The 12,793-nt window shown below is 38.5% G+C and overlaps 1 protein-coding gene across 1 annotated transcript in view; it reads right to left on the reverse strand.

Annotated features, from left to right (window-relative positions):
* The window catches only part of LARS1 (leucyl-tRNA synthetase 1), a 70,164-nt gene extending 57,604 nt beyond the window's left edge, over positions 1-12,560 (reverse strand). Inside the window, exons 1-4 of the mRNA XM_028119091.2 lie at positions 12,410-12,560; positions 3,198-3,316; positions 594-681; positions 144-224 (exon numbers count right to left, since the gene is read on the reverse strand). Of these exons, the coding sequence (XP_027974892.2) occupies positions 144-224; positions 594-681; positions 3,198-3,316; positions 12,410-12,415 (294 nt within the window). The 5' untranslated portion in view covers positions 12,416-12,560. The remainder of the gene's footprint in view (positions 1-143; positions 225-593; positions 682-3,197; positions 3,317-12,409) is intronic.
* Positions 12,561-12,793: the final 233 nt, after the last annotated feature.

Consider the following 12,793-nt stretch of genomic DNA (forward strand, 5'->3'; position numbering starts at 1 on the left):
ATTTTCACAATAAATTCAACTCATTTCAAAAAACACTGCAATATAATATATAAGTATCTGAAAATCCTATTTCAAGCTCTTAAATTGGACATTACATTTGTTTTAAGCTAAAGAGTAGAAACCAATCCCCAAAGCAATCTTACCTTGATGGGCATTCCAGTACAGTGTAAACCAAAGGGAAACAGACAAGTTTTTCCTTTCAGTCTCTGGTATCCTACTGCAAACTACAGAAAGCAAACTAAATTTAAATTACAAATTCAAATGCTAGACAAATACAAAATATTGACTTTTCACAAAGATTATCAATTTAGTTTTCCTTTTCCTCTCTTCCTTTAGAAGGAAATCATTCCAAAATTCTGTCCACTATTCCTTTGTTCTGTCTTTTCACCATCCTAGGAATTACTTATTACATACCACATATGCAAGTTAAATATAAGAATATTTAATAGAAGTAAAATATTAAAATTATGTTTAAAATTAAGGAATTCTAAGTTCCCTTAACAGGAAATAAATTCGATATATGCCATTTTCTTCAAAATAGTATTTATCAAAGACCATCCACCCCATTTTATTATACACAGAGGAAACTTTACCTCACATTTGGATAAAGAAAATGTGTGTCCCAAATGAAGGCGCCCATTCATATACGGATATGGGAAGGTTACAAAGTACTTGCCCTTGCTGCAAAACAATCATGTAAAAAACAAAGTACAGAGAAGAAAATGTTAAGTTCCTTTTACAATGAGGGGATGGGGTGAAGGGAATGTGAACTACAAACAACTTGTTTAAATTTTATTATTTAAGAGGCACCTGGGTGGCTCAGTCAGTTATACATCTGCCTTCGGCTCTGGTCATGACCCTAGGGTCCTGGGATCCAGCCCCTCATGGGGCCCCCTGCTCAGTGGGGAGTCTGGTTCTCCCTCTCCCTTGTGCTCGCTTCGGCAGCACATATACTAAAATTGGTTCTCCCTCTCCCTCTGCCCCTCCCCCCTGCTTGTGCTCTCTCTTTCTCTCTCTCTCTCAAATAAATACAATCTTTAAAAATAAATTAAAAGTTCAATTAAGTTAAATTTATAAGTCTGGAAATTAAAAGCCCTCTGAAATTGAAACTTACTTTTGATTTAGAAAGAATAAGATATTTATAGGTAGATATTAAAGAAATAAATATCCTTGTAGCAAATACTGGAGGTTTAACTTAAGCTAAAATGCTGAGTAAAGACAATTTACTAAAGATAATTTTAATACTCTTAGGAAACTGGATTAATTTAATGCTTTAGTAACTAAACCAGATTTGCCTTCATTAGATATATATAAAGCAATTCAAAGTCTGTCAGGTAAACTAAAATGTCTTCAGTACTACAAAATACATGGTAAATTAAGTTAAAAAGCACCTTTTTAAAGCTGCTTAATTTATTATGTTATATCCTCTTCTCATGAATCAAATGTATAACATACATACATGTTACAAAGCACAATAAAATGAATACCTGTAGGCACACTATCCAACTGATGAGTCCACTATAGCTATACTGTGTGCTCCTCACCCCTCTCCCACCAGATATAACCACTATCTTGAAAGTGACTTTTGTCATTTCCTTGATTTTGAAAAACTTATATATATGTCTGTGCCCTTAAACAATGTATCATTTAGTTTTGCTCACTTGTGAGCTTCATTAAAAAATTATATACTGGGGTGCCTGGCTGGCTCGGTCAGTAGAGCAAGCAACTCTTGATCCTAGGGTCATGATTATGAGCCCCACAATGGGTATAGAAATTACTTAGAAACAAAAAATTCTCACTCAATGTTACATTTCTAAGGTTTCTTCAGTTCGTTTTCTTTCACTAAATAATGCAGCTTTTTCAGTTCATTCTCGATAACTTAAAATTACCTAACATTGCCCAAAATTCTAAAACCAACAAAACCTTCAAACAATAGTTTAAATAACATCAGAGATTTTACATTACAACAACACTCTTAATTTCTTAAAAAAAAAAAGAAAAAGAAAAAATCCATTAGACTGTTGCTGAGTAGCAAGGAGGATACACTTTAAAATCAGAAAGTCCTAAAAAGTAGTCCAGACCCTGATAATGCCTAGCTATGCAACCTTGAACTGGTTACTTAGGCTCCCTGTACCTCAATCTCCTTATCTATAACATAGGGATAAAAGTACTGCTAATCTTAAAGGGTTAAGAAGATTAAATGATAATATGCACATTAAAAATGGCGTATTTCCTAATTCCTTTGCATACTGAACAATAATTTTTCAAGATTAGCTACTCCTAAATTGTTGTCAATGTATTTCCTCATTATAAGAGGACATTTTTCTATATTTCAACATATCTGAAATTGAGATGCATCTTATAATAGATGCATACATTTATTACAGTACTGTTTTGGGGCAGTTATTTTGTTTTTGTTTTTCCCAATATCATAATCATTATCTGTGGACTGTCTTACAACTCATGCTTAATATCAAGGCAATACAGTATTTATGAAATAAGACCTTCAAATACAGAAACCTTTAAAATTTATACTTTGTGTCTCTGGAGATAATTATCACTAATTAGGAATCTCTAATAGAATGATTTCATCAGTCAGCAAAGACAAAACTTCAAAACATTCTCCTTTGTCTAAATATGAAAAATATTATTAAAAAAAAAAACTTTATGTAGAAAAAGTCCTTTAAGAATTCTATAGGAGGGGCACCTGGCTGGCTCAGTTGGTAGAGCATGTAACTCAAGCCCCACAATGGGCATAGAGCTCACTTTATTTTTATTTTTTTCCCTAAAGATTTTATTTATTTATTTGAGAGAGAGCGATAGCACAAGCACGGAGGGAGGAGCAGGAGGAAAGGGAAAGGGAGAATCTCAAGCCGACTCTGGGCTGAGAATAGAGACCAATGTGCGGCACATGCTCACAACCCCGAGATCATGGCCTGAATCAAAATCAAGAGTTGGACACTTAACCAACTGAGCCACCGAGGCACCCCATGCTCACTTAAAAAAAAAAAAAAAAAAAAAAAAAAGAATTCCAAAGGAAAGAGGATCCTAATTTCAAATGCAGAAAGTAGAAGTTACCTCCTTCAGCCTGTTTCAGACATTATAAATACACTCTGCCTTATCCTTTCCACAAACTGGTTTCTGTAGCCAGTGGTTTTAGAAACACAAGGTATAGAACTTCACAAGGTATTACTCACCGAGTCTGGTTCTCTACATTAGATGCATCGACCTCAAACACTTTTTCAGTATCCCATTTCTGTTGGATTTCTTTTTCGATCTTCTTCAAAAAGTCTACTTTGGCTGTTCCTTTTCTTTCCTATTGGACACAAAAGAGATAGAATAATCCACTCTGTACTCTTGACAGTCTTGCTTTAAAAAAAGTGGGTTCACACAGAACTGAGCTGTTTACTGAGAGGCAATTTTTCCATGGTTATCTTGAATTTGAAAAACGATTAAAAATTATGATGATCACGATCTGTCCACTTTAAACCTCAAAGGGATGGTTAATGAATTACTTAAATATATAAAAGGTCTGAAACACTTTTTTTTTAATCAGACACTAAAACAGATACTGTTGTCAAATAGATACTGTTCCTATTTAGTTAAAATGTATAAATACTTAGAAAAGTACAGGATGGAGTAGTACCTGCTGGCCAAGCTGCAATTATGCCCACCAAAGAACGATGCTGAGACCTAGTGGGAAGCCGCTGAGGGAAGATTAGTCAACTGTTGTTTTTTTTTTTTCATGGAAACTGATGAAGAACTTCTCTTCAAATGGTTAACAGACTATTAATATGAAGTTAAAAGGAAACAGAGAACAGCAAGCATGTCTCTAGTAATATCAGATCTACATGGCAACATTGCCATCATCATCCTGGTTTTGGCTGAAACCGAAAGCAAAGTACACACATCATCATCCTATTTCTGAAAAAAAGAAAGGTTAGAGCTTCTTTCTCAGTTTCTGATTCCGTGGGGGAAAAAAAAAATTAGCTGCTAAAAGCAGGTGTGCTGAAGCTGGAGTGGAATGAACACTTACAGAAAAGTGTGAAAGCTGGATACCAATGGACCATCCACAAATCTAATTCTGTTTTGAAACTTACTTTTAGTTTCTAAAATTTTATTCTCTGGTATAAAGTTATCTGAATTGAAATTAGATTTTCTTCCCCTTCTTATATGCTAACATTTCCAGATTCTGCAGCATTTTCAAATGCTGAAAATATCTAGGTTCTACTCATACTTTTTTTTAAGATTTTTTTTTTTTTAAGAAATCTCTATACCCAACATGGAGCTCAAACTCACAACCCCGAGATATGAGTCCCATGCTCCACTCACTGGGCGAGCCAGGCACCCCTGGACTCTACTCACACTTTTACAACCTACTAAACAGGTGACCTTGCCAAGTCACCTAACACCTGCAACTCAGTCTCCTTTAATCATGCCTCCCTCTCTCCTTTCAACCAACAATTTAAAAAATGCTTCCCAGTTGGGCACCTGGCCGGCTCAATCAGTAGAGCATGCAACTCTTGATCTTGGAGTTGTGAGTTCAAGCCCCACAGTGGACACAATGCTTACTTAAATATATTATTTATATATATATTTTATATTACTTAAAAAAAAGGTGGGGCATCTGGCTGGCTCAGTCAGTAGAGCATGTGACTCTTGATCTCAGGGTTGTGAGTTCAAGCCCCACACTGGACATAGTTTACTTAAAAAACAAAATGCTTTCTAGTCGTATCACAGATATACTGGATTCTTAACTGTTTTCTAAATGGTTACACAAATTTGAGCACTTTGCAAAGAGGAATTCTGTGCAGTCAAAAGAACCCCAACCTTAACACTATTTCTCCAATAACTATCTTAAATATACTTTGTGTATTATGTAATAAAAATAACTAACAGTATTAAAATTAAGATTTAGTACAAGGGATGCCTGGGTGGCTCCGCTGGTTAAGCGACTGCCTTTGGCTCAGGTCATATCCCAGGGTCCTGGGATCGAGCCCCGCATTGGGCTCCACCTGCTCTGAGGGGAGCCTGCTTCTCCCTCTCCCTCTCCCTCTGCCTGCCGCCTCCCCTGCTTGTGCTCTCTGTCAAATAAATAAATTAATTTAAAAAAAAAGATTTAGTACAAATCTACTATAAAGTTGTCAGCTCTGTTTTATTATTTTCAGTTCCATACATTTTTTTTAAGCTATTGAATTTTTTTTTAATATTTTACTTATTTATTTGACAGAGAGAAAGAGAGCTCACGCACAAGCAGGGGGAGCAGCAGAGGGAGAGGGAGAAGCAGGCTCCACGCTGAGCAGGACCCTGGAATCATGACCTGAGCCAAAGGCAGATACTTAACCACCCAGGCGCCCCAGTTCCCTGCATTTTAACCCAAAGAATGGTTTACTACTTTTTAAGTATGTTTAAGATAGAAGACAAGTCAGCTTACAAGGAGGAGGTGAAGCATGTTTAAGAAAGAAGACAAGAACAAGTCAGCTTATGAGGAGGTGAAATACTGGATTAAAGGAAGAACCCTGCTACAAAGGCAGAGAGGAAATGAGAAAGAATTCCATAATTTGAAAAGTCATGGGGACGCCTGTCTGGCTCAGTCAGTGGAGCATGCAACTCTTGATCTTGGGGTTGTGATTTCAAGCCCTCCGTTGGGTGTAAAGATTACTTAAAAAAAAAAAAAATCAGGGACATAACAAGTTTCTCCAGTAACCAAAGGAAAATGAAAGTGACAAGGAAATTTTTTGTTTCTATAAACCCTGACCAGATCATAACTGCTGTGAGTGGAAATGGTATCAAAACACAAATCTGATCAAGTCAATTCCCTTTCAGATATTCTCTGTAGCTGTCAGGATAAAGTCTATTCTGTAAAACCTGGCACTCCAGGCCCTTCTTGTCTAATTTCTGCCAGATCCCTCTCTCCTCCCCTTTCTTTCATTCCCCCACTACAGGCCCATCAAGGCATCTGCATTTTCCCAAATGTGCCAAGCTCCCTCTCTCACCTGAGCCGCTGTTCCAAGTACTTTCTCTGCCCTCATGCCTCATCAATCTCTTTGCCTTGCTCTCTCATCCTTCAGGTCTCAGCTAATCACCTGCATTGGTCACCAAGAGGTTATGATACGCCATTCTTAATATGTTCCTACCTACCAATATTTCCCCCATGCCAGCACTTATCACACAGTGGTATCGGTATACATCTGTCTTCCTCACAGGACTACTGAAGCCTGTTCAGGGTGGGGACTGGTAACTTGTATCTCATTATAACCTCAAGGTCTAGCTTATAGCAGGTTCTCAACAAATAACTGTTCAATATTTAAAGATTTTAAAAGAGAAGTGAACATGGGGCGCCTGGGTGGCTCAGTCGTTAAACATCTGCCTTCGGCTCAGGTCATGATCCCAGGGTCCTGGGATCGAGCCCCGCATTGGGCTCCCTGCTCCGCGGGAAGCCTGCTTCTCCCTCTCCCACTCCCCCTGCTTGTGTTCCCTCTCTTGCTGTGTCTCTCTCTGTCAAATAAATAAATACAATCTTTAAAAAAAAAAAAGAGAGAGAGAGAGAGAAGTGAACAATGCATTGCCCGCCTTTGCATATTGTGGCCATAAAAAAAATAACAGACTAGGAACTAGGTGCATATGTGCATCAAGGTACTAAGCAATTTGGACTCCTTCCCAAGAATTTCCATAAAAGTAAGTGTGGTTGCATAAGGTTATTTCCTTTTCCAGGAAAGAATAAGGGCCTTCATCTATTCACTCCCTTCCATTTATGCTGCTAACCACCTTCTTTCAGACCCTCAGCTCCTTTGCTCCTTCTTACTATAAAACCTTCCTCCTAACAAGTAACCTATAAGTTACAAGTCTCTCTATTTCTATACATGCAAACCGGTTTTCAGTAGTAATATACAAAGACTATCATTTGAAAATAAGCTATGGCAGGGACAGCAAATCACCTACCCAATACCTGTTCCTTCTCTTTCTTCAACAACAAAAGCCCAGTCTTATTTAAGGCAGTGCATTAGAGGTGGTTAAATGTACTCTTCTATGTTTCCAGATGAATTCCCAGTTAGACTGGATCTGTGTTCCAGCAAAGGAGTTTTGGGCAGAAGATTCCACCTAGCCCTTACAACAGCCTGCACAACTCCAGGGTGGCGGGCTGGCTCAGCCGTTAGAGCATGTGACTCTTGATCTCAGGGTTGGGAGTTCAAGCCCTATACTGGGTGTAGAGATTACTTAAAAATAAAATCTTAAAATAAAAAATAAATAAAAAACAGCCTGTACAACTCCTAACAGCTGACTTAACCTGTAAATAGAATAGGCAAAGTGCCTAGGTTGCCTACAGAAGCCTAGGTTGCCTATAGAACCCTTTGTCTATAGGCTTCCTATAGAACCCTAGACCAATTCCTTGAACTCTCTAACCTATAGGGGCTCACAAAAATATTTTAATTTATTTTAAAATCAGAAATAAAGAACAAACTTTAAGGTTGAAGAGAAAAACTAATACATTTAATATTAGTTAATATTAATTTTATCATTTCAGATTAATATGTTAATACTATTAACATATTAATAAAACTTTAATATATTTAATATATGTATTTAGCAACACATATAATATTATAAATATAATATTAATACTTGTCTTTATACCAACAGCCTAGCTCGTGAAGCCTAGTTGGACCTCCTACCCTAGGGTCATGAGTGATATGAAATCCCACTGTATCATTACTAAATTCCTCTTTAACCAACTTGAGTTGGCTTCCATTGCATGCAACCAAATGATCCCTAAGACATTTACCCAGTTGACCTGTGAACTCCTGGCAGACAGCAACTTTCAGAACTTTTATAGTCACCTCAGCACCAAGTACAATGCCATAGACAAAGAAGTTACAGGACAAATATTTTTTTGCTTAAAAATGACCATGTCAACCATTTAAAGAAGAACATGAAAGCAATAGTCTTCACAAATTACTTAGAACTATGTATTTCTTTTCGTTGTTACTGAGCACACTAAATACACAAAAACTCTTCTTTGAGGTTTCTGCTTCTCAGAAAAAATTTGCTTCTCAAAACATCGAAGTCAATTGTAATGAAATCTGACTTTGGCCCCAGCACCAATTTGTTATATAACCTTGGAAAGTCACTCCATCAATCTGAGTCTTAATTTCTTCACTGGTTATTTAACTAGACAATTGGTTATAATAATTAGTTAGAAGGTTATTTGCTAAGATCAGAGTTTCTAAACTTTGGCACTATTGACAGCTTAGGCTAAATACTTTTTTTTTTAAAGATTTTATTTATTTATTTGACAGAGAGAGAGAGAGTGAGAGCAGGAACACAAGCAGGGGGAGTGGGAGAGGGAGAAGCAGGCGTCTTGCCGAGCAGGGAGCCTGATATGGGACTTGATCCCAGGACCCTGGGATCATGACCTGAGCCGAAGGCAGACGCTTAATGACTGAGCCACCCAGGCGCCCTAGGCTAAATAATTTTTTGTGTTTTTGTCCTGTGCATTGTAAGATGCTTAGAAGCATTCCTGGTTTCTAGCCACTAGATGCCAGCAGCACACCCCCCAGGTGTGACAATCCAGTCTCCAGACCAAATGTTCTCAGGGGGACAAAATCATCCCCAGTAAAGAATCTCTAAATAGGTAACAACTCTTTCATATATTCATAGTATCTTGCAGCTTAAAGCTTTTATGAACATTAACTTTTTTGATCTTAACAACAACCCTAAGAACTGGGCAGACTAACAGCTATCATTTCTCAAAGATGATAAATCTGAAGCTCAGAGATCGTCGTGTCAGCAATTGATCGAGTTGGACAAAAACCCTCATCTTCTGACTTCTATTTCTGCTTTCTCTTGGGACTCTGGCCATCTCCTGGCTCCACCACTTACTAGCTGTAGAACCCTAGGCAAATTCCTTAAACTCTCTAAGCCTCCATTTTTCTACCTATCTATAAAATGAGAATAAAAACTATGCCTACATTGTAGTGTTAGTATGAGGATTAAAAAACTTAATATGCACGAAGAACTTAGCATAGTACTGGACCCAGGGTAAATGCACAATGTCAACCAATACCACAGACATCTAGATATCATGTGATTTTTATTAGGTATGAAAATGGCATTGGGGTTATGTTTTAAGAGAAGTTATCATTACATTAAAAAAACTTACTAAACTAGGGTGCCTGGGTGGCTCAGTTGGTTAAGCGACTGCCTTCGGCTCAGGTCATGATCCTGGAGTCCCGGGATCGAGTCCCACATCGGGCTCCCTGCTCGGCAGGGAGTCTGCTTCTCCCTCTGACCCTCTTCCCTCTCGTGCTCTCTGTCTCTCATTCTGTCTCTCAAACAAATAAATAAAATCTTTAAAAAAATAAAAATAAAAATAACTTACTAAACTATGTACTGATGTAAAAACCTTATACTAAAATATGTCAAACATGTACATACGATGCCTGGAACTCGCCTAAAATGAATCCGGAGGGGCAGGGTCCCAGGGAGGGATATATGAAACAAGATGGCCCTGAACTGCCAATTATTGAAGTTGGGTGATGGGTATATGGAAGTGCCTAATACTATTATTATCTCTGTTTTGTTCAGTATTTAAATTTTCCAAGTGAAAATTTAAAAACAGTATTTTTTTAAGTTGGCTATTATGTTTATATCATCACACCCCCAGATCCCCTCTAAAAGTCCAATACATAATTAGAAGAGATTACTAACTGTCAAAAGCTCCAAAAAATAAATACTACTCTGATATGAAGAAAATTATAGTTTGGTATTTACATATTCAATTATAAAATAAAAACTAATATGCTACCCATGCTATCACATGTTCATTGTCTTACACTTCGTATTGATAAGATTTCCTCTGGAAAGAGAAAATTTTCCTCAGGGGAGGTGTTTGCAAAAGAAATTTCCTAATTAACTTACAACTGGGGGTAGCATGATGATTAAGAGAATGGGCTCCAGAATGGGACCAAATGAATTCTAATTCCCCCTCTGAGTAGATTTGATGCCTTATTTTCCACATCAGTAAAATGGGGATAAAAATAGCACCACTTTTACAGGGTTGTTTTGATGAAAAAATATGTAAAACACTAATACATGGCACAGAATAAGCAATCAGTACTTTTTATTATTTTTATTGTTACTTATTCTTCATAAGGGAGTTCTTACTGGATTCTTCCAATAAAACGAACTTTAACGTCAGCCCAGTATCATGACAGTGTAAAACATGAATATTTTCAGAGGCCAAGAAGTGAATAGAGTAAAACAATCATATGTACCAGGAATGTTGCCAGTTTCCTTATATAAAACTTAAAAAGAAGAAAAGAATGTATTAAAGTCTTTCAAACTGAAAAGCCCATTCCCATTAACACCAAAAAAAGAGAAAGACCTGCAAATTCCACATTAGCTAAGGATATCACCGTAGGGGAGTGGGGTTGGTGGGGAGTCATCGAGCAACCTGGAACAGAAGAAAAACCCCTGAACCAGGACTCAGAAGGCATGTGTTTTCCTGGAAAGCAGGATGACATAGTGACTGAGAAATGAGTCAACCTCTTCGAGTTCTAATCCACTTTCATCATGTCCTAGTTATGAGAAGTTGGACCTGTTAGTTAAGCAATCTAAGCCTGGGTTTCTTCGTTTGTAAACTGCAAATAAGAGTGCCTAACTCAAATAGATTAGTGTGAAGACTCAATGAGACAATTCAAATAAAATGCTAAACACAAAGCATGACACATAAGAACTGTTAGTTACTGATATTATTGGTCTTAACGCTACTAGAATTCCAACTCCAATAATTCTTCAACCCCAACAGGATCTATTGATCATGACCTTTTTTCACTAATCCTTAGGGCCCTCCCACCACAAGTCCTTATTGCCATCCCTTAAATCCATCTATATAATCACTCCTTCACTATTCTCTTTACCATTCTTGCCTGGCAAAACTCCAACCCTCCCATGCACCCGGCTCTGTTCCCTCAGCCAGACAGCTTGAAAGTGGCAGGAGATAAGAATTCAACCATGCTGACTGGCCTCAATTTAAAATCATGTCCACTAACGTCAAGTGATGCCCAGCAATACTACTAATTTCTGAAATCCACTTAGTTACTTACTCCTTCTAGACTAGTGCTTCTCAAACTTTAATGTGTATACTGTCCAGTACAGTAGCCACTAGCCACATGTAACCTTTTAATTTTAAAATTATATTAAAATTCAGTCCTTCCATTGCACCAGCCACATTTCAAGTGCTCAATAGCCACATGTGGCTAGTGGCTACCAAATTAGTGCAAATATAGAACATTTTCATCACAGAAAGTTCTAATGACAGCAATGTCCTAAACAAGCCTCTCTCCTCAAGCCTCCAGCATTTCCTCTCCTATCCTTCTTTTTAGATGGTAATCTTGGCTCTTAATTCAATGAGAAAACAGAAATGAGCAAAAAATGTTCAGTCTTCCTCATCACATCTGCTTACCCACATGCATGTGTACCCATACAATCTGTCTTCTTTCCTATTATATGGATGAGTGTGGTCCCACTTAAGCCCTCTACTGATGACCTGATCTCATCCCCTTTACTCTATTCAGGAACAGCACATTAATTTTTCCTATCTACAGGGTAATTCCCATAAGCATACAAGCATCGGGTAATTTCTTCTACCTTTAAAAAAAGAAAAAAAAAAAGTCTTCCTTTGACCTTCACCTATTATCCCAATCCTCTGCTCTCCTTTATAAAATTCCTCATGAGTTGTCCATACTCGGGGTGCCTAGGTGGCTCAGTCCGTTAAGCTTTTCACTCACACTGTTGCTTCTGCCTACAAATCTTTTCCTCCATATAGCTGCCTGGCTTGCTCCCTTACCTCCTTTCTGCCACAATGCCACCTTCTTAGCAAAGCCATTCTTGATCACCCTTTTAAAACTGCAGCCCTACCCCACCTCACACTCGATGGTCTCCCCTTCCTGCTCTATTTTTTTTTCTACAGCACTTACCGGCACCTGACATATTTTATCGTGTATCTTAGCACGAAACTCTCACACACACATGTAAACACCATGAATGTAGAGATCTGTGACTGTTTTACGGGGAAGTGCTCAATAATTTTTTGTTAAAAGGAGGAACGAGGTTACCTACTCCTCTCTCTCCAAATAGGTTTCAGACACTTCGGTGAAATTAACACATAACATTAAGTAGGGTGTAAAGTTGAAGATATCAGCTCCTGGCTCAACAGCTAGCAAGAAAAGGCACATCCTCACAACATCCACATCTTTAGCGTGGGGGTCAAGGCATTCCCTTTCTCTAGAGAAGGATTTTTCCCTTCAAGACAACTACCACATGGAGCCCCTAGCTTCTGGCAAAAGCCGACAGATCAGCCACGTTCTAGGGCCGGGCTGAAGCGGACTCTCTTCCCGCCAGAACTCACCGCCATGGCACCGCCCAGCTAACTCTGCAAACCCACGACAGTGACCTCGGTGATCCTCTCAAAGCAGTGATTACCACCTTTCCCTTCCGTCTGGGGGGCAGACAGACCTCCCACGACACTGAAGCACACACTTTACACCTGATGAGGCAATCGCCCGCCCACTGCGAACTACTGCGTTGCGCATTTCCGAGCCCGCCGGGAATTGTAGTTTCCAGACCACTAGACCCCAAGTCCAGTAAGCGCCTATTGACTACAATTCCCAGAGAGGAACAGGCTACCGGAAATTGACCCAGGGGTCACGCTGTGGTGACACACAGGTAGTGATGTCACTGGCATGTTGAACTACAAAGTCCATGAGGCTGTTCGGGATCGCAGGCTGCCGGG

This window comes from Eumetopias jubatus, unplaced genomic scaffold (genome assembly GCF_037043125.1).
Source record: "Eumetopias jubatus isolate StellerSeaLion01/CBP00866 unplaced genomic scaffold, mEumJub1_p1.0 scaffold_5, whole genome shotgun sequence".
In the NCBI taxonomy this organism is placed as follows: domain Eukaryota; kingdom Metazoa; phylum Chordata; class Mammalia; order Carnivora; family Otariidae; genus Eumetopias; species Eumetopias jubatus.